Source organism: Chelonia mydas, chromosome 6, assembly GCF_015237465.2.
Source record: "Chelonia mydas isolate rCheMyd1 chromosome 6, rCheMyd1.pri.v2, whole genome shotgun sequence".
Classification (NCBI taxonomy): domain Eukaryota; kingdom Metazoa; phylum Chordata; order Testudines; family Cheloniidae; genus Chelonia; species Chelonia mydas.
In genome coordinates, this window is record NC_051246.2 from 118,715,967 (window position 1) to 118,741,002 (window position 25,036).

Below are 25,036 nucleotides of genomic sequence, written 5' to 3' on the forward strand. Positions count from 1 at the left end.
CCCGCTCGCTAAGCCGGGACCGGCCGCCCCGCGCTGTCCAGGGTGCGGGCCGGGGGCAGCTGCAGCCGCCCTTTGGGGCCCGCGCCTTACCCGGCTCCCGGCTTGCTCCAGCGCCGCGGGGAGCGGAGCGTGCGCGCTGCTCCCGCCCGGCGGGCTCAGGCTCGCAGGGGGCGAGCTCGCGGGACCATGCTGCCCGGCAGCGGCGGCCCGGCCGGCGCGCAGGCGCAATCTGCCCGGAGCCTGCGGTTCCCGAGCCCGGCGTGCGGCACCGCCACAGTCTGGGCTCCCCCCGCCGCCCGAGCGCTACTACCATGAGCTGCTCCATCCTCGCCGGAGCGACTCACCGGCACTGGGCGCGAGACACCTCCCCGGCTGCCCCCCGCCGCCACCGCCGCGCCCCTGCCGCTCCAGAGCCCGGCTCTGCAGGCGCAGGATGCCGGGCGGCAAGCGAGGGCTGGTGGCACCGCAGAACACCTTCCTGGAGAACATCGTCCGGCGCTCCAGCGGTAAGAGCTCTCCCTGCAGGTCGCCCCCTGCCCGGCCCGGGGCCACCTAGGGACGCCCCGCCCGGCACTTGCGGGGGGGCCGCTGCCTGGCGGATCAGGACCGGAGCGGGGGAAAGTTAGCTGCTGCTGGGCTAGGTTATCCTCGCAACTTTATGGTGTGCTGGGTGTCTTTAGACTGGATGCAGCCCGCTAGCCACGGGCATGCTCTTAATCTCCCCCTCAGCGATGCTGCGGATCTGCTTTTAATATGTGGCTGGGGAAATAAAACTTAATACTTTTGCTTTTCAAAAAAAACCCCAAAAACAAACAAATCCCACAAAACCTCTGACCCCCATCAGTGCAATACTGAAGAAGCTCCCCCTGATTATTTGTATCTTCAGCAGGTGAAGATCAGACAGAAATAAAGCCCCGATTTGTTTAGCAGCTTTCTTTCCTGTTAATTTAAGGAATTTGGTTAATTCCACGGGATGCCTGAAGTTCTTCGGGAGCTTTCGTCATCGGTCATTGGTAACTTTAGCTATCTAGCTAAAAGAGTGTCCCACACTGGCAGCGATAATAGAAATAGACACAGTTGACAAATTAGAGAAGATGCTTTCATTGTAAAATTGTTCAGCTTTCTCATCCTAGCCACCACTTTCTGTTTTGTATTTAATTAAACTGAAAAAGCCTGTGTGTGTATTTCCACTAAAATAGCAAAACATGCTGTTAATTTTCCATAAAAATGATTTCCATAGAGAACATAATTTACCTGTAGCTGTAGATATCTGATCTATCCAGCATTTGCTGTTCTTCCTCTGGTACCTTTCCCCCCCCCATCTAACTTCTTTAATCCATGCCAACTTTATTATTATTATTTATTATTATTTTATTGCATTTAAATGCTTTGAGTTTTTATGAACTAGTTCTGAGAATAAATAATCAAAAACATATTTTGAAACTGTATCTTCACTATATACTTAATTCATTCTATGTCTTTAAAAATGGTTCTGTCTAAAAGGCTCACTTTTTATCTTTCCATTGTTGTTCTGTGGTCTAAAGCTCGTAGAGTTTTGTAGCGCTTTAAAACTAATTTTTATTGCAACCATGCTATTAGGATTTACAGTGACTTGACTGGTGGTAATTCTATGGCTGTGCAAACATGCCGAGTATTGTCTGCAGTTCCACACCCGCAGACTCCTCGATTATACATATAATTACAGGACTGCTGGTTTTTAAAATTCCATGGCCGTAAAATTATTCATTGCCTCTGGAATCTATTTTACCCTTGCAGCGCATTAGGAGACACGATCAAGAATATCACACATAACCACATAAAAATAATGAAATGGGTGCAGATCATCCCACCAACAAAACACAGATGACACTTTGGGTTAAACCCTGACCACCTGCTTAGTCTTCACTGAGGCAAATTTCTGTTGAAGTGAGTGGGAGCTTGTATGAATAAAAATGGAAAAAGGACCTCAGAATTTGGCCTATTGGTACCAAGTGGAGGTTTCTCTTTAGATTACAAAAGTTTAGATCAGCAACATGATGTCTAACACTGACCATTTATGTGCTGCCAATCTCTGCATTAGTCTAGTAACATGAATCAGAAAGATGGGCAGAGGGGAGGAAAGCGATTTAAAAAGTTGCAGAATGTATCGTTAGCATTAATATATTTATGTGAAATGTAGTCCCTTCCATGCCTTCAGTTGAGCTTTGCTAAGTTCATTTCATGTTTCTGCCTGAAGTGGTACGGTGTGTTGGATTTGGCACTGATGTCAGATGAAGACTTTGGAGGCTGATTCTACTCCCATTGAAGTCAGTGGGAATTTTGCCATTGCTGTCAATGGGAGCAGAACTGGGACCTAGAAATTGTTGGTCAAAGAATGTTCTTCTTGGTTTTAAAATGTCAGCTTCATAATAAACCGGCAAACATTTTGATCTTTTTCTTCCTCTCGTATTGCCAATATCAAATGCTCTGCTTGGCTGCTGATTCTGTGTCAAGTTCTATAGCAGTAGGATCACGGAAAGCTGGGGTCTCTTGCAATAGTGTACTCACCAGAATTTTAAATGAAAGGTTAAATAATGCAGTTGTAGATAGCATTGGATGAATTATAATTACACTTCACAACAAGATTAAGGAGGTGCAAATAAGCATTAGCATCCCATTTTAAAAATGAGTAAACTAAGGCATGGGCAGTTCAATTATTGTGCCCAAGGTTACATGGGAAATCAGTGGCAGGGCTGGAAACAGAACCGTTGATCTCTTGTTCTAATTAGGTCACATGGCTATCCTAATGAAAGTGTAATAAGGCTTTAAGGTACCAAAAAGTATAAAAGTTCAGTAGGTTTTTTTAATTGTACTTTACTTTATTTTCCATCCAATTTAAATTTGACCAAAAATGGGAACATGGGATTTGTCATATGGGATCAAACCACTGATTCCTCTAATCTGCCTCCTCTAGCGGCTGATATCTGATGCTGGAGGAATGCAACAACTCCTCATAATGCACCAAGCCAGTTGTACATTGATGGATGGGTTGGGAATGTCTTCCTAGCTCATGCAGGTAATCAGTTTTATACCCTGAAGCATGAGATTAGATTATCTTTATTTCACTTAATGACTAATGTTGTCATGGTCATAATATTATTCATGTTTTTTGGAAATCAGCAGGACTATTGGGTTCCATGACATCTTTCATTAGCAGTGAGTTCTATATTGACTGGGCCAAAATGAATGCTCTTGAGTGGGTCAAATCCTGCTCCCATAGTCTTGTCTGTAGTCAGTGTAAGGCAAGCAGGATTATACATCCTGTGAAGTAATATTGCTTTGTATTTATTATATTTGTACTCACAGATTTCAAGTCACTCTTCACTGTCATGGAACAGGGTAAACAAAAAGGGCTTATTTTTTATTATAATCTTTAACATTTTGAATAGCTCAGTCTAGTCCCCTCTAATTTCTTTCTAGGTTAAATAATGCTATTTTTGTTTGTGATTTCTCATCACATTTTAAATCCCGTCAGACTTCTTTATGGATGTATGTTTTGATTGAACAACTGAACATTTATATACAGAATTACAGTAATTTTATAAAGTTGAAATTCACGCTGACTCTGCCTTTTGACAGTGGGAGTTTTGTGCACAGATTGAGTGTGGTAGATAGACCTTGGTGTTAAAAACAGTCATATGGTTGATTTTAACATGAACTGGAAACTTTCTGTTTAGGAAGCTCAAGAACCTTTCCCTTCCCCCAGTTTTGGTTACAAAATAGATTAAACTCAAGAGACATCTCATGAAAAGAGTGAAAATGCATATACAGTACAAAGAAATGTATTGGCCACTGTGTTTCTGTGATCCTATGTTGGAGTGGACTTCCAGAAACCCTTGGTTAAAATTATACCCCCCCAGTTGAAAAGTATGGGAAGACTTGGGGTGACCTCCTTTAATTCTGATGGCATTATACCCCACCTGCTCTGAATTCTTCTAAACCAGCTTTGCCAGGAGTGACTTTTCATCCTGGAGCTTGTAGAGTACTTTTGAAGAGCCAAATATTTTGCCTTTTGGGTAGCACCAAATTGCTCCATCAGGTAGTTTGAAAAGGAATTACCAGAGGATGGTAACTCTGGGCCTTTGTTCATCCAGCCACAGCTGATATTGCCTAAGCTAGTCACTCTGCTATACTATCAATATACTCAGTCAGTACATTTTCCAGGAACAAAACAAAACAAAAAGCCCTCGAAGGGCCTGATCTAAAGCCCACTGAAGTCAATGGGAGTTGTTTAACTGACCTGCTTGTGCTTTGGGCCAGACCTTTTTCTTTTTCCCCCCATGTGTTGTTGCCTTCCCCCTTGCTTATGGTTATAAGAAACTAGAAGTAAATGAGCAAATGAATAGAGTCCCTAGTTCGTTAACCTTTCCCGTTGCAAGTACGCTTGCTTACCCCTGGTAAATAAGGTTTCACGTAAACTGAGAAAATTCTTTGTGTATGAGAGCACTGTGTTAGAACACATCACTGATGTTTCCTTTTACCTTTATTAGAATTCGAGGTTTCAAAAAGGACTTTTCTTTTTTAGGGCAAAATCTTCCTCATAGCTCATCACAGTAGTGCATACCTTTGATTTTTTTTTGATTCCCCTAGATGGGCAGAGCTTCCACTGACAGAAGCATGCGAGATGGGACCTGGATCCAGACATCCCCCAGCTTTGATTCCAGAGCTGAAGTTTGCAGCTCGGGTCCATCTCTGTAAGATACGCAGGGAAAGCCAAATGTTAAAGCTGAGCACTGAGTTGAGCTGTGTCAATAAAGAGAGGAGAAATTTGTCTTCGCTGTCCATCTTTTCCTTTTGCATAATTCATCAGTAAAGTCCGAAACCTGTGTTTAGGACACAATCTGGTTACCTAGACATGTACAGGTTTGTAACTAGTTTACCCTTGGAACTTCTCAGCAGGATGCAATAGAAAGCAAAAGTAGTTTACAGGGGAGCAAGCCCTACTTTAAAGACCAAGAGTTATAATTACCATGATTATTTATTACTTCTCTTGCGTTAACATTTAGAGGCCCAATCAGGAGCACGGTTCTGTTGTGCTAGGCATCGTACAAATACCTATGAATACTTGGGGAGAAAACTTGGCTCCACTGCAGGAAGTGGGAGTTTTGCCATTGATTTCAGTGAGGCCAGTTTGGTTTCTGCCCTGAAGAACTTACAATTTAATGCCGCAATCCTACAATCAGATCCATAGGGATCTTGTTCCCTGATGAGGCTCTGTGATGTCAGTGGGGTTCCACACATGTGAAAGGAACTGCCCCTTGTAGAACCAGTTGCAAGGTCCGGGGCTAAGAAGACAAGTGACACACAAAGGAGGAGGGGAAAGGTGTACGATCATATATGTAACCTTTTATATACATTTTAAATATTGAAAATGTATATATGTAAGTAAGTGTCAGCTCCCCTCTTCTGTCCCTCAAACTAGCCATCAGGAGTTGTCTGATGCCTTATAAGTCTGGCAAGGAAAAAAACTCACAATAATTAAATGGATTTTTGTTTGACCCTGATACAACTGAAGATTCTCTCCATTGTGAAAATTCTTTACGACAAGTTAGTAGAAATACTAGGGCTGAGCACCTTTCTCAAGTACCTAAATTCTTAAGCACAAGGGCTATAAACCAGTGGCCAAATTAATTCGTGGTCTAACTCGTTTGGCTACATTGCAGTCAGGTTAGTGATAAACTTGGTCTAATAAGTTTATTATAATTAGTGGATCATTTAGCTTTTGAAATATCCAGATGATTACAACTGGAATTTGATTAAATTCTTGGGTTTCATTTATAAGTCTGCCTGAGGATGGATTTTGAAACTGAATTTATATAATGATTGCAGTACATTGTTGAGCAGTGCTTTCTATCCCAGACATCCCCTTCTTGCTCAAGAGACTTCCCTTTGCTGGGCCCGATCCTGAAGCCCTAAGTGCCTGTGACTCCTGTTGAAACCAGGGAGAGTTTTATTTATAGTGTTTTTTTAAAAATAAACTTAAAATTTGATCATGAAAAATTGATACCAATAGTTTAGAAATATGTACGTACCATTTTGTTGGTTAAGGGAAGAGCTAGGTTTTTTTCACTGATATTTGATTGGCTGGATTACAATGAAGATATCTTTTATGTTTGTAAATACTTTTTCTTTCAAGTTAATGACAATTGGATGCTGCTCTGGAAGAGGGATTGTTACTTCTATTCAGGGAGAACAGCATTCAGTATATGGCACAAGAGGGCGCTCTAAGTGTTGTTGCATCTACAGATGGGTGTTTAAATCTGAAAGAAAACAGTAAAATGATATTATTGGTTTTTAGAGTAAATATTTAGTTTGTTGTTGTTACTGGAAGAGCTATATAACCAGCAAGAAATGTAAGAAAGTTAATTGAATGGGAAATACATGTAGTTTGCCTGCTTTATCACTGTATTACTTGGTGGCTAGCCAGCATTTAATGACTGAAACAAAGGATTTTTTTAAAATGAATAAAACAGTATTTTCTGTCTGATGGGAGTCTATAAGAGGTAATGTTGTGGGCTAATAATTCTTTCAAGTTAAATTGCATTTCAAGAAACTTGTTTTGACAAAGAAGAGTTATGTGTGGTTTTCACGTACTTGGGAGCTTTTGTGACTGACCGACAATATTTTGAAAGCTAAATGCTTTCAACAGCTATTAGGACACAATCCTGCAGTCCTGGCTCCCAGTGGGAGGGAATCTCACTGGAGTAAAGGGGAGTTTTTCCTGAGTCAGGATGGTATGATCAGGCTCAGAGTTGGTGTGGAGCTGAGAACAGTACACGTTTGAAATTACAAGACTGATCCAATTGACTTGTGAGCAGTCCCAGTGACTTCATTAAGACTTTTGATAGAGTCAGGACTGCAGGATTGGGCCCTAATGCCTAGTGTGCGTAGCATTTAGCTTTCAAAACATTGTCAGTCTTTCTCACAAATTAGTGTGTGAAAATCAGACATTGTTCTCTGTCAAAACAAATTTCTTGAACTATAAATACATTGAGGCTGGTGGGACTACTCGCATGGGTAGTTACATGTGTAAGTGTTTTCAGGATTAGGTCCTATGTACAACTAAAATTATGGGCCAAGATTTTCCAAAGAAGGAGTCTAAAGTTGGGATCCTAAATCCATATTTAGGATCTTGTCTGATTTTCAAGAGTGCTACACACCCAACAGCTCCCTTTGCTTTTAATGGGAGAGGCTGGACGCTCAGCACTGATGAAAAGTAGGTAGGTACCAAGAAGGCCCTGGTCCTGCAAATCTGTGCTTAACTTTATACCCATTAATAGTCTCATTTACGTTAATAGGATGCTTATATGCATAAAATTAAACATGTTTTTGCTGAATCCGCCTTAACTATGGATCTAGATCTTAACTTTAGGCTCCTATTTTTGAAAATCTTGGCCCTGGGATACAATATTTTGTAGCACTATAAATGGCAGAGGAGTGTTTTTTTTTTTTTTTTCTCCAGGTTTTACTCTCTCGTTAATTACCATGTAAAAACTTACCTTAGTGGTATAAGATGGTATAAAAGCTTTCCATTTCTTGTATAACTTCCAAACACCTTCACTTTCAGCTTCTGCAGATTCTATAATACTTTCAGATAAGTGGCGATTAGCAGCCAATTAGTATTTATTTTTGAAATAGACATTTTCACACAAAGTGGACCAGATCGTGCTTGCCTTCCTCTTATGAGCATTCCCTTTGAATGTAATGGGACTACCCAGGTAAACAAGGCAGGCTGGATTTGGTCCAATTGCAGTGCGCATAATTTTAATAGAGAACTGACTCACTGGACATTTTATGGGTAGTTTGTTGGTATCTGTGACAGGTTTGAACTAGTTTAACTCTGTGATAATTCATTTAGGCTGTGTCTACACTACAGCCTATGTCGGCAAAACTTATGTCGCTCAGGGTGTGAATATTCCACTCCCCTGAGCGACATAAGTTACACTGATGTAAGTGTTCGTGTGCACAAAGTACTCTCCTGCTGACATAATTTATCCTGCGTGCAGAGGTGGGTTTTTTTATGCTGACGGCATAGAGCATCTTCACCACACATGCCTCTGCAGTGCTGTACGTATAGACATGGCCTTAGAAGGCATGCAGTGTAAAACTTATGGCCATCATGCAATAAAATAGCATCTCATACAAGCAATGGGGACAACCTGTTGTCTTTATTGATGTAAACCCCCATTGAGGTATGTGGGAATTTTGCCTCAGTAAAGAGTGAAGGATCAGAACATACATGAGACTAGGCCTGTTGTGTAGCAACCAGTTTAACTTTTGAATTTTTGGACAATAAGTTAAATGCAGATTATAACGTTTTTCTTTTAGTGTTTGCCTTGGAAATTGCTGACAACTGCCATGCTCATAGTTGTCCTACAAACTACAGGTACATGGTGATAAAACAGTGAAACATATATTTGTGTACCCAATTTTATCATTTTTGATGAGCAGCTTTTTGGCTTGTAGCGCAATGGTAAACCAATTGTGAGTTGCTCCTCAGTTTGCTATTGTAATATAAATATTAACAACAATAATAGTACGAATAAATATCTGAAGCAGGAAGTTGTTCTGTGATGAATCTGTCAAGGAGATCTCAAGGGTTAGGTTTGGATGAATTTGAAAAGACTGACATGATTCTACATATTTAAAAGGCATAAGAAAAAAAACCACTTTATTAGAAAATGTAGAACGCCCTTTACAGTACAGATTAAGAATGTCATAAGGAGGTTTGTGGTATCAATGTAATGGCTCATCTCTACCATCAGGCCCAAGCTTGGCCCCCTGGTTCTGCAAACTGTTCCACATGGAAAGACTGCTACACCTGCACAGAGCCCCCTTGGCTTTAGTGGGGCTCTTCCCATGCAGGTCAGCTTGCAGGATCAGAATTTTCTATTGCATTCTGTATGGTTGTGTGCCGTGCTGTGAGTGTGTAGCTGGATCCATTGACTAAATTCAGTAGAATATCATTATTTGTCTGTGTCAGGGCTTGATTAGATTGGCTAAAAGGAAATCAAATATAAAGGGGGGAATCTGAAAAGATTTTTTATTTTGTACAGTCTCATGAGTTTTCCGAGAGGAGGTAGTGAAGATTGCGTGGATATGCTGATATCGGTTTAGTTATTGGGACAGTTGATTGACAGTCACGTAAGTGGTTTGGGATTCTCATAAGACAGTTAAGAAGCAAGCCAAAGTTGAAACCAAATTCCAGGCATTTTCACACAGCCTGTCAGTTCCTGGCTGCGCTCAGTCTGGGTTGGAAGTACCGTGCTTGTAAAATTGATTTGGATAATAAATCTATTCAGATGGGAAGATGTGTTTTTTCTTTTCTTATTTTTTCCTATTTTTTATTTCTGGTTGTGTTACTGTATCTTTGATTTTGTATATCTCCTCCTTCCAACATAGTTGTTTGGTTCCTTAAAAGATTAGTTGCATATTCTCCTGGGAGGAGATGTAAATATGAAATGATGGTTTTTACAAATTGTACTTGAGTATTTCTAAGACAAGACTAAGCAGAGATGATGTTCTTCACTTGGCTAAACACATCTCCTAGAGTGATTTAGCTGTTCTTGCTTTTCCATCATTATGTAACGTGTATTTTTACACTGCTTTGGGCATTTTGTTGTTAAAAAAAAATTACTTGAACATCGTGCTCATTTTTTAAAAACAAGGTTCCCAGGTTCAGAACAAAGCTGAACATTAGCCATTGTGAGATTGTGTAGATAATATTAAAGGTTTGGTGCTGTACTACATAGTCTCCTACCTTTTTATACGAAGGAGCTTATGTGCAAAATAGAAGCACAAGAAACTTAAAATATATTTGATTTGTACAAGAAACAGTGCTAGCAAAAGGTAGAATATTTGCTAACTGTGTTCATTCAGTAGTACAGTTGCTTGCCATCTGTATTAAAGTTTGTAAATACGAGAGTGATGTTAGCTCATTAAAAGGGAAGCTGACCCTTCTGAGATGCTAGGAACTCTTTCTGAGGCAGGCATATCCAATGCCTGAGACCTGCATTCCTGTTCTCCTATAGACATCAGTGTTTTAGAAGTATCTATTAAAGGAATATATATATCCTACAGAACTTTGCTTCAGGCATTCTGCAGCACACCAACAAGATGGAGGTGGGAAAAATGCCTGGTGGACCCAGTGCCATCAGACAAGCTTAGAAATCATAAAAATTGACTTTTCTCAAAGGAGATGTAAAATGAAAGTACATTTTCAGCACATCAATTACATTCAAGCAAGAGGGAATACACTAATAGATATTTTAACTTAATAATTGTGGAAGTTTTAAAGTTAGCTGCATGTGAATCTTTTCAAATAATGATTTATTGCCAGTTAGCTAGTTGGGAAATTCTCGGCTCCTACATTCCTATGTTGGATCAGAGTCTATCACATCTAGTATCTGGTGGTCAGCAATGGCCAATATTGAATGGTCCAGATGTAAGTGCTCTCCACTTCTCTACCTCCTCCGTAATGTGCCTGGGAAGTTGTGCATTGCTGTACGTGGAAGGAAAATATATTCTTTTCTGGGCTATACCATACAGCACTTAGTTTACATGAGTGTAAATTACCCATATTTTATCCAGGATTTGTTTACTTGTACCCTCCTACCATCCAGAACTTCTGAACTCTTTTATAGCTCATAAAATAATTCAGTTCTTTTAAAAGCTAGTGTGTACTGGACAGCTTGCCTCTCCTGTGGCAATTAATGCCATAGGCTGACTACATGCTGTGGTCCTGATCCTACTGTCTTAGCTCATCTGCGTAACCTCATGCTGTGCAAGGAATTGTTTTATTAGTTTGTGGCATATGTACAGGAAAGTTATAGGGTTAAATTTTGGTTTAAATTTTTTTAGGTAAATATAACCTGTGTAAAATGTCAGTACCAAATACAGAGGTAGATGTAGGTGTTTCTGTATTTTTTTTCTTTATTTTCCTTTATTGTAGGGCTCTTGTCGTTCTAATTATATATGTATATATTAGTTTACCGCATGTGCTAATTTTATTGATTCATCTAATTAAAACCAACACTAAGAAACACTAAAATTAAAATTTCCCAAACTCTACAAAACTAAAATAAATATAAATTAATCTAAGAACACAGTTTGTAGCAAGTGGGGATTGAATGCCCCACTAAACTTCTGGTACATAGATGTGTGTGTACAGTCATAACCTTTTAATCCCTGGACTCTCAGTCCATTGGAGTTGACATGGGCGCACTGGCAGAAAGAGGAAAACTGCCTAAGGAGGTAGCCAGAATACTGCCCTCACTCTGCTTATCGAAGTAGTCTGAAGTTTTATCACTACCCAAATGTTAGCAGAGGCAAAAAATGCCTTCTTCCATTGCCAGCGTCCTGGGAAATGCTTCTTGGACAATGTTCTAGCCACAGTGCTCAATGGCCCTTGGCTATATGGAACAACCTGTCAGAGGAGATTAGAATGAACCCAAAGTTGACTGTGTTTTGAATGTGAAGCACAACACAGTACTAGTTTTGACCAAAGCTGTCCTGCAAGTGCTGACCATTCCTTAGGTAGGTAAGTTGTATAATTTTGTAACTAGGCCAAATAGGCAGTGGCGGATTAGCCTCTGGGCTGACGAGGCCCGGGCCCTGCGGTCCCAGCCAACTGGAGGGCCCTGGAATAAATCTGCCGCCAGGCGCTGTAAGCCCAGAGCCCCGGCTGCCAGGTTGGCGGGGCTGGGGAAGCCCCCACATCCCGACCCTGCTCCACTGCAGCAGCGCCAAGCGGGGGAAGCCCTCATGCCCCGACCCCCTTCCCCAGCAGCAGCACTGGGCAGATGGGTCAGGGGAAGCCCCCCTCCAATGGCCCCTGACCACAGAAGAAGCCACGGGATGGGGAAGCCCTTGCGCCTTCCCTCCTCACCTGTCCCTGGCTAGGGTGACCAGATGTCCCGATTTTAAGGGGACAGTCCCAATTTTGGGCTCTTTTTCTTATATAGGCTCCTATTACCCCCTACCCCAGTCCCAATTTTTCACACTTGCTGTCTGGTCACCCTATCCCTGGCAGAAGCCACAGGGTAGCAGGGGAAGCCCCCGCGCCCGACCCCACTCTCCAGCAGAAGCGCCAGGCGGGAAAGGCTGGACAAGCCCCAGTACCCTGGCCCTGGTCTCCCGCAGAAATGCGGGCATTGGTGGGCGAAGCCCCAGCACCCAGACCCCTGCGGTGGACCCCGTGGTGCAGGGACAGAGCTTCTCCTGTCTTGGGGCTGCAGTGGGGGTGGCGGAGAAAGGAGCAAAAGGGGTTGCGGGGCTGCAGGGGGGGGCGTGGAACACGGAGGACCCTGGGTGGAACAGGGATGGGCCCTGCCCGCAGGGAAGGGGCAGAAAGGGGTGGGGCTGCAGGCGGAAGGAGTGGAACGGGGTCGGCCGCAGGTGGAAGGGGTGGGGAGGGGCCCCCCACTTGCTCTGGTCCAGGGTCCCAGGAAACCTTAATCTGCCTCAGCAAATAGGTAACTTTAGTCCCAGACTCGCCGTTAGGACCAAAGCTTGCTCATAGTCATTGCAGAAACCTAAATGTTCGTCCACAATTAGATGTCTCAGACAATGTGATCCAAAGCTGTCACATCTCAAACCAGGCAAAACCCCCATAAACTGCTATACTGTACCCTCTGTTAAGTTATGTCTATTGTTACCAAGAGGTTAGATTTCAAAAAAATAAAAAGGGGTGCAAAAATTCAAAACATTGCATAATATACTAGCAGTTAAAACAGAGGGTTAAGAGCAAGGACTCCTGGGTGCAATCTCTGCCAGAGTTTTGGGGTGCGACCTTGTGAGGGTCACTCAAACCAGTGCATAATTCATTAATACTCCTCTCTGCATAAAGCGAAGGTGTATTATATTTCTGTGTCCTGAGTACTTCATCTCTTGATACTAGAAGACATGTCAGTGCCCTTTTCCTGCTGTTTGCAGGAAGATTCATTTAATTTACAGATGCTTGGAGCGGGTCCCATCTTTGTATTCAGAACTGTTGAAAGACCTTTGTACAGGCCCTATTGGAATTTTTAGAATTTGTGTGAAGAAAAAAATTATATGGGACAGGTTAGTCGATGATTGGCGTTGTTTCCAGCACTGACTAGGGGCAGCTAACCCTGCTTTATGTGTAGAAGCTCTGGTGTTTAGCAAAAAACTGTTTAGAGTTTTATTCCGGCAAAATCGCAGTGGTAATGTAAAAATTGTCAAACACAGCTTTGATGGAGAAAACAACTCTATCAGCAATCAAATGGGGGGAAAAAGACAGGTTGGTGTTATACACATGCATTAATGTGGTTATGATATAAGAAGACTCAGGATGTCATTACTAAATCATCATTTTTCAAATTGCATTTATAAACTTTTATACACTGATCCCCGGTATATCTCTGGTGGGCTCTTTCCTTTGTCAAAGTTTTAAAGAGAAGAAGCTAAATACACAAAGCAAGAGACTTGTATATTTGTTTGTCTTTGGCCTGATGCTTGTTACAATGATCATTGTACTAAATTTAGCCTCTTGCTAAATATTTGCATTTTTTGTTTAATTTTTGTGTTTTTCATGAAAAATCAATAAAGCAAAAACAAAACAATAACCCAAAGTCAGTGCTGCTTTCCTATCTCCCATGGGTTTGGTCAGGCTTTGTTAATTAATGCTTTTCGAGCACTATGCAATCCTGAGATGTAAGCCGCTATAAAAGTGCAAAAATATGTCAGGCATGCCATATGTCTGCTCTTGGCTGTGACGTGCCTCTTACGCTGTGTACATTGTGTTCTGAAACAGTTACATAACAGGAATATAGGATCAAGATTATCTCTGTCACAAATGATAAGACTACATATCTATGTAATCTTTTTATTGGTTTATGAATCTCAGGTCCTCCAGGGTGTGTCACATATCCACATGATATCCCTGAATGATTTTGTGTTTGGATATCTGATTCTACTGAAAGATGTATACAATGGAAATGTCAGCCAGTCAGTTCACTTCTGGTGAATGGGGGACTCTCCTGTTTTCATATAAGGTGTTTCTTACTTCTAAGTGTCTAGAACATCTGAGGGAAGATAGTTATAGAAAATGAATATACTGAGTGTGTGCAAAATCAATCCTGTTTTTGATTCAACACTCATGTAATACTTGTAGATTCACACAGTCACGGAAAAGTAGGATTTTCCTTTCATGGGAACGTTAAAGTCCTGCACCAACTCTGAACTGTGCACATCTTCCAGCCCACTTGAGAGGAGTTAATTGGGGTGAATGTTGTAAAGACCATTCAGCAGTTCTAATCGGGGAGAGGGGGTTGGCTGATATGCAGATGCACTGGATAAAATTAAAAACTGTCCTATGGGAACAGTCGTGTTCAGAATTGGAAACAGCGGGGGTGTTACTAATGGATAAGGTTCCATTAGTGCTGCAGTAGGGCTGCCAAAATAAAACAGTGGTGCGGAAAAGAACTCTGGTTACGTCTCCAAAGTGTGAACATCTCTTTTACAGTCACTCATCACGGTCCTGGGATGTTGTTTTTTTGTGCTTCCCATGCAGTTCTTTAATCCCTTTTTATAGCCTCAGCAATTACTGATGCACACACTTGTTACACCCACCTAAATGTCCTGGGTTCAAAAGTTGAACTCGCATCCAGACATTACTGGACTAGTGTTCTGCTTAGACACACTCTCTCAGAGAAGAAAGTCCAATTAGAAAGTAGCGGGGAAATGGTGCAGAGAGGGTAACAAACAGGGATACACTGTGTAGAAAGTAGAGGGAAGAGGAAAAAAATACCTAGAGTATCAGTACAGTGGGTGAAATCTTAGCTCTCTTGAAGTCAATGGCAAAGCTTCCATTGTCATCTGATATTATGTATTTATTTATTTGTATTGTGGTATATGTAGAAGCTCCAGTCATGGACCTGGGTCACTTGCTTCCCTTTAGGTAGAAAAACAAGTTTAAAAAATATTGACTCCCTCTTGGGATAAAAAAGATCTGTGGGTGAACTCAGACTAATTATACGAATCTAAAAAGGTTGAAGTTCACGAAATCCCCAAACTTCTACCCTTACATCATTCTGTCTTTATTAGATTTTCACAAGGAAAAATATTTATCTTCAGATGGTTTTTTTCCCCCTAAATTCAAGTTTGTAAAGTATGTGAGAGAGATGTATGTAGTAACTCAAAAATTTTGCAATATACTTCCATGTTCAATAGAATAGTATTTGAATTATATACTCTACATTCAAGCCTCTAAACCATAGGAAAGAGTGCAGAACCTATAAAAATACAAATTATCGCTCTGATATGAAAGTAAGGTAAATAGATCAAATAAACAAAAGGAGTAGGCATAATTATCCTTTCACTATTATGATGATAGTTGCTAAAAATTCTCCTTTAGACCTTTTTTGGACAATATTTGTGCTGAGAGGAAGATACCTGTATCATCACTGAGTTTGTACATTAGAGACTTTTAATGGCTACATTTCATTAGCTTTTTTGCACCACTCCAGTGGTGAAAGTTACTGAATAGTCCATAGCTACAGTAAAAACACATTTACACAATGCTCAAAGATGACTCTGGATCATAAATGGAGAACCTCTGTTTTAGACTATAGAGAGAGCATTGTTACAGGAACAATATTAGAAATGTTTGCATTGCTGATGAGCATATAACACTCAGTACAGCTGAAGAAAATGGATACTTCCTGCTTCAGAAACACCTTGCTAGAAGGAGCTTTGGAGGAACAACGTTCCAAACTGGTTATTTTAGGACTAGCTCCTAATATGTTTGTGCCAATCCATCTGTATGAGCTGTAGGCGCTGACTAAAAGAACAGGTGATTGAAGCGATATTTAAACATGCGGTCAGCCTCCTGAAAATACTCCCAGCAAATATTAGCATATTTACCGGAACTGATATAGGCTGATAGAATTAACGAGAGCCAGCACCTCCTGTTATGTCGTAAAATAGACATTTCCAGTCTATATCTACAATGTTGTTTTCTTTTCTCATCTCAGCCTTGAACTTTTTACTTTTCTTGCTTCCCATCACTATATTAGAGTTCCATTCATCTTCTCTATTATCTGCCATTAATTATAGGGGTGATATAGCACAGTGCATAGCTGTGCAAATTTCTCTCTGTGTGTTGGTGGCCATCCTCCACCCCAGAGGTGGCTGCCTCTGAATAGTTGTGTGAAAGACTTTGGGAACTGTGAAAAGTCCAGTATTTTATTTGTCTTATTATGTAACATGCCTGTCATCAGTGCTAGGCACGCTGACCATTTAACACACAAATAAACAATTTATAATGTAGTTTAGGGTTGACATCAAGGCACAATATCCTGATCAGATGTTGACAATAGGTGATTCTTAAACAATTCATACAGTAAATTCTAAGAGCGGTGCTTGTTTTAGTACTTTTAGGTGAAAGAAGCTTCAAACCATACTAGAAACAAATCCTGTCCAATCAAATGTAACTTTTCATTTTATCATGCCATATCCTTTCTTTAGATTCTTTAATTGGTTATCTGTTAAACTCCTATCCGATTGATATTATCAATATGAATAACTGTCTGCAATTGGTTTATAACACAAGGATTATTTAAACTTACATGGTGGTTAACTACAAATCTTCCTCTCTTTTTTTTTTTCTTTTTAGAATCAAGTTTTTTACTGGGAAATGCCCAGATTGTGGACTGGCCTGTAGTTTATAGTAATGACGGTTTTTGTAAACTCTCTGGATATCATCGAGCTGACGTCATGCAGAAGAGTAGCACTTGCAGGTATGTAACCTCTGTATATTTACAAATTATTTATATTGAGTGAAAATCAGGACTCTGCTTAAATGTTTAAATGATCTTGAAAGCCTTAATTTAAAAATGATCTGTTAAAAGTTTGTAATTTTACAAACAAACTATTTAAGGTACCAATGCAGTCAATAGAATTTATACCTCTAAAGGTTGGATCCTACACAGTGCTGAGCACCTTGTCTCTGATCCAGCAAAGCACTTAAACGTGTGGTTAACTGTATGCATGAGTAGTTCCACTGAAGTCAATAGATCCACTGAAGTCAATGGAACTAATCCAGTGCTTTAAGTTTAGTACACGCTTAGGTGCTTTTGCTGTATCAGGGCCAGACTGCTCAGCATGTTGTAGGATTGAGCCATAAATGAAATGATTCTGATGATAATATAGATTTGTTTTTAGTTTATAAAATTTACCAATGAACATATTTTCTGCCATCCATATTCTGAAAACAAGCTAGTTCTTCCTTTAATTAGCTGCCAGGTCCTGAGTTGAGGGATTTGTGACTTGCCTTGTGATGGCTGTTGATGGTATAAACGTTCTGAGCAGTGCAGGAATGAAGAAAAATCTTCAGTGGAAAAGGAAAATTTTAGAAACTCTGGGCTAGGTTCTCCTTTGCCTTGGATTGCACCTGATTTACACCAGTATCAGCGAGGTTACAATTGGGCACTGTAATGAATTTGAAAGAGAGGTGCAGACATGGTAGGATATTTAAAAATTTGGTTTCAGTCCACACAAGTGGAAGATTTTTTACTAGTTTCACTCTAATTGACTCGCAAGAGGCCTACCCCCATGAGCACACTGAGGTGGAAACTGCACTCTCTGTCACCATCGGGGTAGCTATCCCTCGCAGCAGGTGGATGTACTGTCACCCCTTCTCTGGTGGTCTGTCAGGAGAAGACAATTTTAATTTATGGCTGGGCATCCATCCTAGCCTCCTCAACTGAGTGCCTGGGAGATGTTCTGGGAGATCACTGAATCCCTGGGAGATGCTTTCTTTGGACTGGGTTAACCAACTCCAAGCCTCATAAAGAATGTGCACCAAGAATCCTGGCAGAGCAGCTGCTACCCGGGGCCCACACCTGGTTACACTGCTGGTAACTGAAGCAACCCAGGGAGCAAATCTGACTCTATATATGCAGCACGTTAACTACCATTCCATTTTCACCAAGAGGCAACAAGCACATTGCTAATGGGAAAACATAATGACTTATGAGGAGAGGCTGAGGGAACTGGGATTGTTTAGTCTGCGGAAGAGAAGAATGAGGGGGGATTTGATAGCTGCTTTCAACTACCTGAAAGGGGGTTCCAAAGAGGATGGATCTAGACTGTTCTCAGGGGTAGCTGATGACAGAACAAGGAGTAATGGTCTCAAGTTGCAGTGGGGGAGGTTTAGGTTGGATATTAGGAAAAACTTTTTCACTAGGAGGGTGGTGAAGCACTGGAATGGGTTACCTAGGGAGATCATAGAATATCACGGTTGGAAGGGACCTCAGGAGGTCATCTAGTCCAACCCCCTGCTCGAAGCAGGACTGATCCCCAACTAAATCATCCCAGCCAGGGCTTTGTCAAGCCTGACCTTAAAAACTTCTAAGGAAGGAGATTCCACCACCAAAGCCCTGGCTGGGATGGTTTAGTTGGGGATTGGTCCTGCTTTGAGCAGGGGGTGGGACTAGATGACCTCCTGAGGTCCCTTCCAACTCTGATATTCTGTGATTCTATGAAAACATAGCCTGCTCTGCTTTCCTCTATGGAGGAGGAGGAGGGGAAACCTTTGGAATCCAAGATTCCTGAAAGTATGCAGGCTTCCTATAGCAGACAATGGTATTGGAACAAGATTGTGATGTCACTGTGCAATATTGAACACAGGCAATAGCAACCAAGTTTACAAACTCATGGGGGCTGATGGAGACAACCTCATCACAGCCATCCCAGGTGCACTGATAGAATTGCCCTGTTGCACTCCCGTGATTGCATCTACGGTTTCTTTGTACTGAAACACATCCATATCAGCTACTTGCTGCCAGCCAAGCCTCTTTAGCACGGCTCTGAATTAAAACCATTACAAGTACAGAACAGAAATATAGGAAAATTTTAGTTAAACACCTTTGAAAAATGAGGACTTATGAGTTCTCCTATTAAAAATACCCTCTCAATTATACTTCAGATAGTGAAGGTGCCAAAAGGTTTGTTGCCTAGCAGTGTTTTTGTGCATGGTTATGTGCTATGGGTATTATATATGGAGAGGAGCCTACCCTGCAACTCCATAATGCTGGCTCCTGTCCTACGGGGCTGGGCCCGGCTTCCTGCTCCAGGTGTTGTGACCTGGCTCACGGGCTTGCAGCACCACTCAGTTTGGACTGGTGGTCCCTCCATTGCGGAGGGGTTGCTGGGCCAAACCTGAATGGTGCTGCAATCCCACGCATCAGTGTTTCTTGCGCCCTCCTTTCCCCCAGGTGGCCCTGCTCCCAGCTGCAGCGTGGACATACCCTTCGAAGTAAAGTCAATGGAGCTGTGCCCATTCATACCAGCCTCTTTTTGAAAACCTCCAGTGAAGACGCATAGGCAGTCTGTTCCATTGTTCTACTGTTCTTACAGTTAGGAACTTTTTCCTGAGATTTAATCTAAATCTGCTATGCTGTAGTTTGAACCCTTGTCTTAGAGGGCAGGACAAGAGGCAAAGAGAGGACAACTTTTCTCCCATCTTTTTTTATGGCAGCCTTTCAAGTATCTGAAGACCACTATCATGTCCCCCCCCTTAAACTCCTCTTTTCCAAACTAAACATACCCAGTTCCCTCAGCCTTTGCTCACATGCCTTGCATTCCATCCCTTTGATCATCTTTGTCTCTCGCATCTGGATCCTTTCCAGTTTCTCTACATCCTTTCTATACAGCAGTGACCAAAATTGGATGCAGTCCTCGAGCTGAGGCCTAACCAGCGCTGAATAGAATGGTACTATCACTTCCCGTGACTTGCCTGCTATGCCTCTGTTAATGCAACCTAAAATTGCATTCATGCTCCGCCCCCCCCCCCCCCCCCCAACAGCATTGCATTGCTGACTCATGTTGAGGTTGTGCTCCACCACAACACCCAGATCCTTCTCAGCAGTGCTGTTGCCAAGCCCGTTATCCCCCATTCTGTATTTGGGCATTTAGTTTGTTTTCCCTAAGTGTAGCACCTTGCATTTGTTTGCTGAATGTCATTTTGTGGTCTCTAGCCCGGTTCGTCTATTTCTCAAGATCCCTCTGAATGTTAGCTCTATCCTCCAAAGTATTGGCAACCCCTACTAGCTTTGTGTCATCTGCAGACTTGATCAGCCTGTTCTCCATACCTCCATCCAGGTCATTAATAAAGGTGTTAAACAACACCAGACCCAGAACAGATCCCTGTGGAACCCCCCAATTATGTATCCACTTAATGGTAGTTCTGTCGAGCCCACATTTCTCCAGCTTACTTATCAGAATGTCGTGTGGGACTGTGTCAAAAGCCTGGCTGAAGTCCAGGTATATTATGACAGGTTTCAGAGTAACAGCCGTGTTAGTCTATGTCTATCATATTCCCTCTATCCACCAAACCAGTTACCCTGTCAAAGAAGGAAATCAAGCTGGTTTGGCATGATTTGTTCTTGGTAAATCCATGCTGGCTGCTATGATCACCCCTTCATCCTCCAGCTATTCGCTAATTGAATGGTTATACATTGCTCTAATAGTTTCCCAGGTATGAAGCTCAGGCTGACTGCTCTATAGTTCCCCGGCTCCTCCTTTCCCCCCTTTTTCAAGATGGGCACTATGTTAGCCTTTCTCCAAACTTCTGGGACCTTTCCTGTCATCCAGGAGTTTGTAGATATTATTGCCAGTGGCTCCAAGATTTCTTCAGCTAATTCTTTCAGTACCCTTGTGTGCATAGCATCTGGCCCTGCTGATTTGAATTCATTCAAATTGGTCAGAAGATCTGATGTGTTCTTTACTTATCCCAGTCTACATCCCTTCCCCTGTATTGTCTATGATAACTTCGCTAGTCATCTGGGCACATGTTATTTTTTTGTGAGAAGACTGAAGCAAAGTAGATATTGAGCAGCTCTGCCTTCCTATCATCTTCCCTTCCCAGCTCATCTTCTCCATTGAGCAGTAGACCCACACCTTCCTTAAGTTTGCATTGATACCTGCTTAGTGGAGGGGAGGAGGAGGAATGTACAGATGCATTTTAGTACTTTTTCCAAACTGTGTGATACAAAAATTAGTTGAATAACATGAAATAAATAAATGTATTTGCATACTTCAAAAAGTTGTGTAATAGTCTAGCAGTTTGGTTTCTTAACTTGTGCAATAAAAAGGCAATGCATACAGTTCTGTTTTATTCCACAAGTTAGCCAAGTGAGGTAAATATTATGTAAGTAAACCTCAGAGGAGTTTAACGGAGTTTTGCATATTTATAGCAGCACAGAGAATTTGAACCAGGGATGCCCTTCCATTGAAATTCACCCTGCCAATATGAATTACAGGTGCTGGCACTTATATAATTGATGTTGGGAATGCACTGGTTGAAAGGTGTAATGTTGAACAGGGTAGCTGGGGAATTGATCCAGCAAGGGACTTAGGCACATCTCTAACTTTACACGTGTGAGTTGTCCCGGTGACTTCCTTCCTACTCACATGGGATAAATGCAAACTTGACTTCAGTGGGGCAATTCATACTCTTAAAAGTTGTGCTGGACTGGGGACCCTATTTGCAAGAGAATTGCGGCCTTTATTTCTTGTTGGTGAAATCCTGTCTTGATTCATAATCAGACCTTTATAAGTAAACTGGATTACCTGAATTTCTTGGGGCACCTCTGCATAATTTTAGAGAACGGAACTTTGGTCCCTGTCTGAATTTTGGATTTGGGGCATGGAAGCAAATTTTGGGTAACTCAGCATTCTCATAACTAATGCTTGGATCATCAGGACTTATCTAGGGTGACCAGATGGCCTGATTTTATAGGGACAGTCACGATTTGGGGGGCTTTTTCTTATATAGGCACCTGTTACCCTCCACCCCCATCCCAATTTTTTACACTTTCTATCTGGTCACCCTAGGATTTATCTGTAGTGGATTCTGTTCTGCCTCAGAAGTATAAGGGGTTCTAAGAGGATTTGAGAATTTGTATGCCTTTTGTTGAGTTTTCTTCTCTACTTTATCATTTTGTCACTGTAGCATGTTTATGTGTTGCCCCAGTGGTGTATATTGTCATCTCTTTTTTTTTAACACTCTAGCCTTGAATGTATACCTAGAAAGTCACTTATGTAAAATGACAGCACATAAATCTTTCTTACAATAAGTAAGCAGCCACAATTGTTTGTTTTATAGGTTTCATGGCAATCTTGGAATACCATAAATGTTGAAATGAGATGTAAATCATAGTTAAATTTCAGTGGATAACAATTACAGCATAGCTAATGTTTATAAGTTGTTACTTGACTGTGGGGGAAAAAAGCAGAAATGGATTTTTCTTTTCCAGTTTTATGTATGGGGAACTGACGGATAAGAAGACCATTGAAAAAGTCAGACAGACTTTTGACAACTATGAGTCAAACTGCTTTGAAATTCTCCTGTACAAGAAAAACAGTATGTATAACATTGTATACAACTGGTGGTAATTGACAGTACATTTTTTAAATGAATAATTGAGCAATAGCAATTTTTCTTTTAACATTTGTGTGGGAGTTTGAGGCAAGATTTTTAAAAGTGACTAGTGATTTTGGGTGCCATAATATTTGAATGGACCACTTGAGACCTCCTAAAAGGGTCTGGTTTTTAGTAGGTAGGTGCTCAGCACTTTCTGAAAGTCTGGCTCCTTTAAAAGGCCTCAGGTGAGGACCCCAGAAACACAACTCATTTTTGAAACTTTTGGAGTATATGAAGGTGATCAAACTAGGTACTTTGGTAGGAAGCACTGTGTGAGGTACTCCATGCAGATTGGAGAATGTCCCTCAATGATGAGCTGGAACACTCATGTCCCAGCTGTCTATGGTCCTGTCAATTGTGCTTACTGATTTGATGGCTCTATGATGCATAAAGACACCCATTAGGAACTTGAATGAGACCACCAAACATAAGACCCAGTCAAGAATTAGTACAAGGTTATTAGAAGGCAGAGGACAATGTAGTAACTCAACAGTGTGACCAATTCTCTCCTTCAGCTGGCTGGCCTCTGCAGCAGGTTTGAAGAACTGGAGATGATTTTACTTCAGAATCAGGTTGCCACCACATATTGCCATCCTACTCTTTCTCTTTAGTTGTTTATGCTGCTCCTGTGCATTGTTCTTGCTCATCAACATTTAACATGATACTGGACACAATCTGTCAGTTGTGGATTGGCTGGCAGAGTTTACAGACTCTGTGTTTTTAACTTTCAGTCCCTCTTTTTTTTTAATGCTTGGACTTAATCACTATTCAAAGAATGCTGCTGCCATGAGGTCACGGAAGCTTGACCCAGTAACTTGCACGTTCATTCAGTTGTGATAGGCCCTAGCCTTGCAAGCTGCTCTCCACGGGCAGACCCCTGCGCCTGCATGGAGTAGCTTGCAGGATTGGGTCCACAGCTTTTCCTAGTGTACTTCAGTTGCAGGAAAATAGTGAACTATAGGAAAGGGCAAGTCATGTTCCAGGGCCTCATCCAATAGTTGTGCTATATGTCACTACAAACACTTCTGTCTCTAAAAACACTTCTGTCTCTAACTATGAACAGAGGATTTAAGACAATGCTGCTCCCTGAGATTGCACCTGCTAAGACTTCCTGAAATGATATGTGTGTTGTTTATACTTTAATTCAACTTTCCCTTTTTAGGAGAAATCATCTCATCCTTGCACACACTTAAGCAATAATAAGCTATCCTAAGATCCCCCAAATTCTGTCCATCCTGAAGTATTTTAGCAAACTTTTCCATTGAAAGAAGAGCAATTGCAGCTCTCACTGCCAGTGTTGCTGCAGGTGTCTTGACATGTCCTGTGAATGACACCATTCTGGTCTTTGGCATATGGTCATGTCTGTTCCTTTGCTTTTCTGCTGCTCTGCTCTTTTGTCTGTGCACTCTGCCTGATTGCTCCCACATGTTAGGAAAATGTCTTGAGATGGGTTTGCCCTCCATTTCTCCTCTGGAAGAGGCTTCTAGTGTTGCCATGCCCTGCTTCCAGCTGGTAACAGAATGGATCCCTCGCAATCAACTCTCCCTTTTGCTACTGGGTTATGTTATGAAAAATAAGCTGAAGTGGCAGCTCCTGGTTAACAGGTCTCAGTCTTTCATTAAATTCCTTTCCCTTTTATTTTTAAATAGAAAAGCTAAAAGTTTTCTCCTGATCTTTTCCCATATCAGGCCAACAGCTTTTGCTTCGAAAAGAATATCCCTGGCTTGAGTGGATTGCCTCTCAATAAATCCCTGAAACACAGCTTCCTCATTAAAACCTTCAGCTGTGCCCAGATTTCCAGCTCTTCTGTCTATATTTTTATAAGATATGCGGGATAACGGAAGGACTTTTTAATAAGAAAATATCCAAGTACAGTCTATAGGGTCATTCTCTGTTCAGTCTTGGATCGGATCCCATCCTTAAATTCAATCTCTCTCGCGCTCTCTCTCTCTCTTCCCCAAAAGCCAAGAATTAAGACTCCCTTTGGTACTAACACTTTAACTGGCCGACTTCTGTCTCAGCAAATGCATTGTCCAGCACTTGGTTCTACCCAGTCATAATCTGTACCTGGCTTCCTGCAGGTTGGCAAAACTAAGTCCTTATAAAAAGAAAAGGAGTACTTGTGGCACCTTAGAGACTAACAAATTTATTTGAGCATAAGCTTTTGTGAGCTACAGCTCACTTCATTGGATGTAGCTCACGAAAGCTTATGCTCAAATAAATTTGTTAGTCTCTAAGGTGCCATAAGTCCTCCTTTCCTTTTTGCGGATACAGAGTAACATGGCTGCTACTCTGAAATAAGTCCTTACAGTGACCACACTACAAAAGCATATGTTAAGGTTAACACTGTAGCAAAAAATAGGTAGTGTACATTTCTTCTAGAACACCTGCAGAAAATGCTGACTGTTACCAGATTGAGGGCTTTCAGTTTATTCCTATTGGAGGCCAGGTGTGTCACCAGCCTTCTGCTCTGAGTCCACTGCACTTTCATAGACCAAGTGAGAGAACACCCAGTGTTCATTTCAAACCCCACCCTGTGCCTAGCAGTGC

The 25,036-nt window shown here is 41.6% G+C and overlaps 1 protein-coding gene across 4 annotated transcripts in view; it reads left to right on the forward strand.

Annotated features, from left to right (window-relative positions):
- The first annotated feature begins 207 nt into the window (after positions 1-207).
- Positions 208-25,036, forward strand: part of KCNH5 (potassium voltage-gated channel subfamily H member 5) — a 240,159-nt gene continuing 215,330 nt past the window's right edge. For 2 of the 4 annotated variants that reach the window (XM_043549512.1, XM_043549513.1), the window contains exons 1-4: positions 208-506; positions 16,676-16,799; positions 21,258-21,323; positions 22,320-22,426. In XM_043549512.1, the coding sequence (XP_043405447.1) occupies positions 434-506; positions 16,676-16,799; positions 21,258-21,323; positions 22,320-22,426 (370 nt within the window). In that variant the 5' untranslated portion in view covers positions 208-433. The remainder of the gene's footprint in view (positions 507-16,675; positions 16,800-21,257; positions 21,324-22,319; positions 22,427-25,036) is intronic. The other 2 variants (XM_007068012.3, XM_043549514.1) reach the window with 1 other exon arrangement.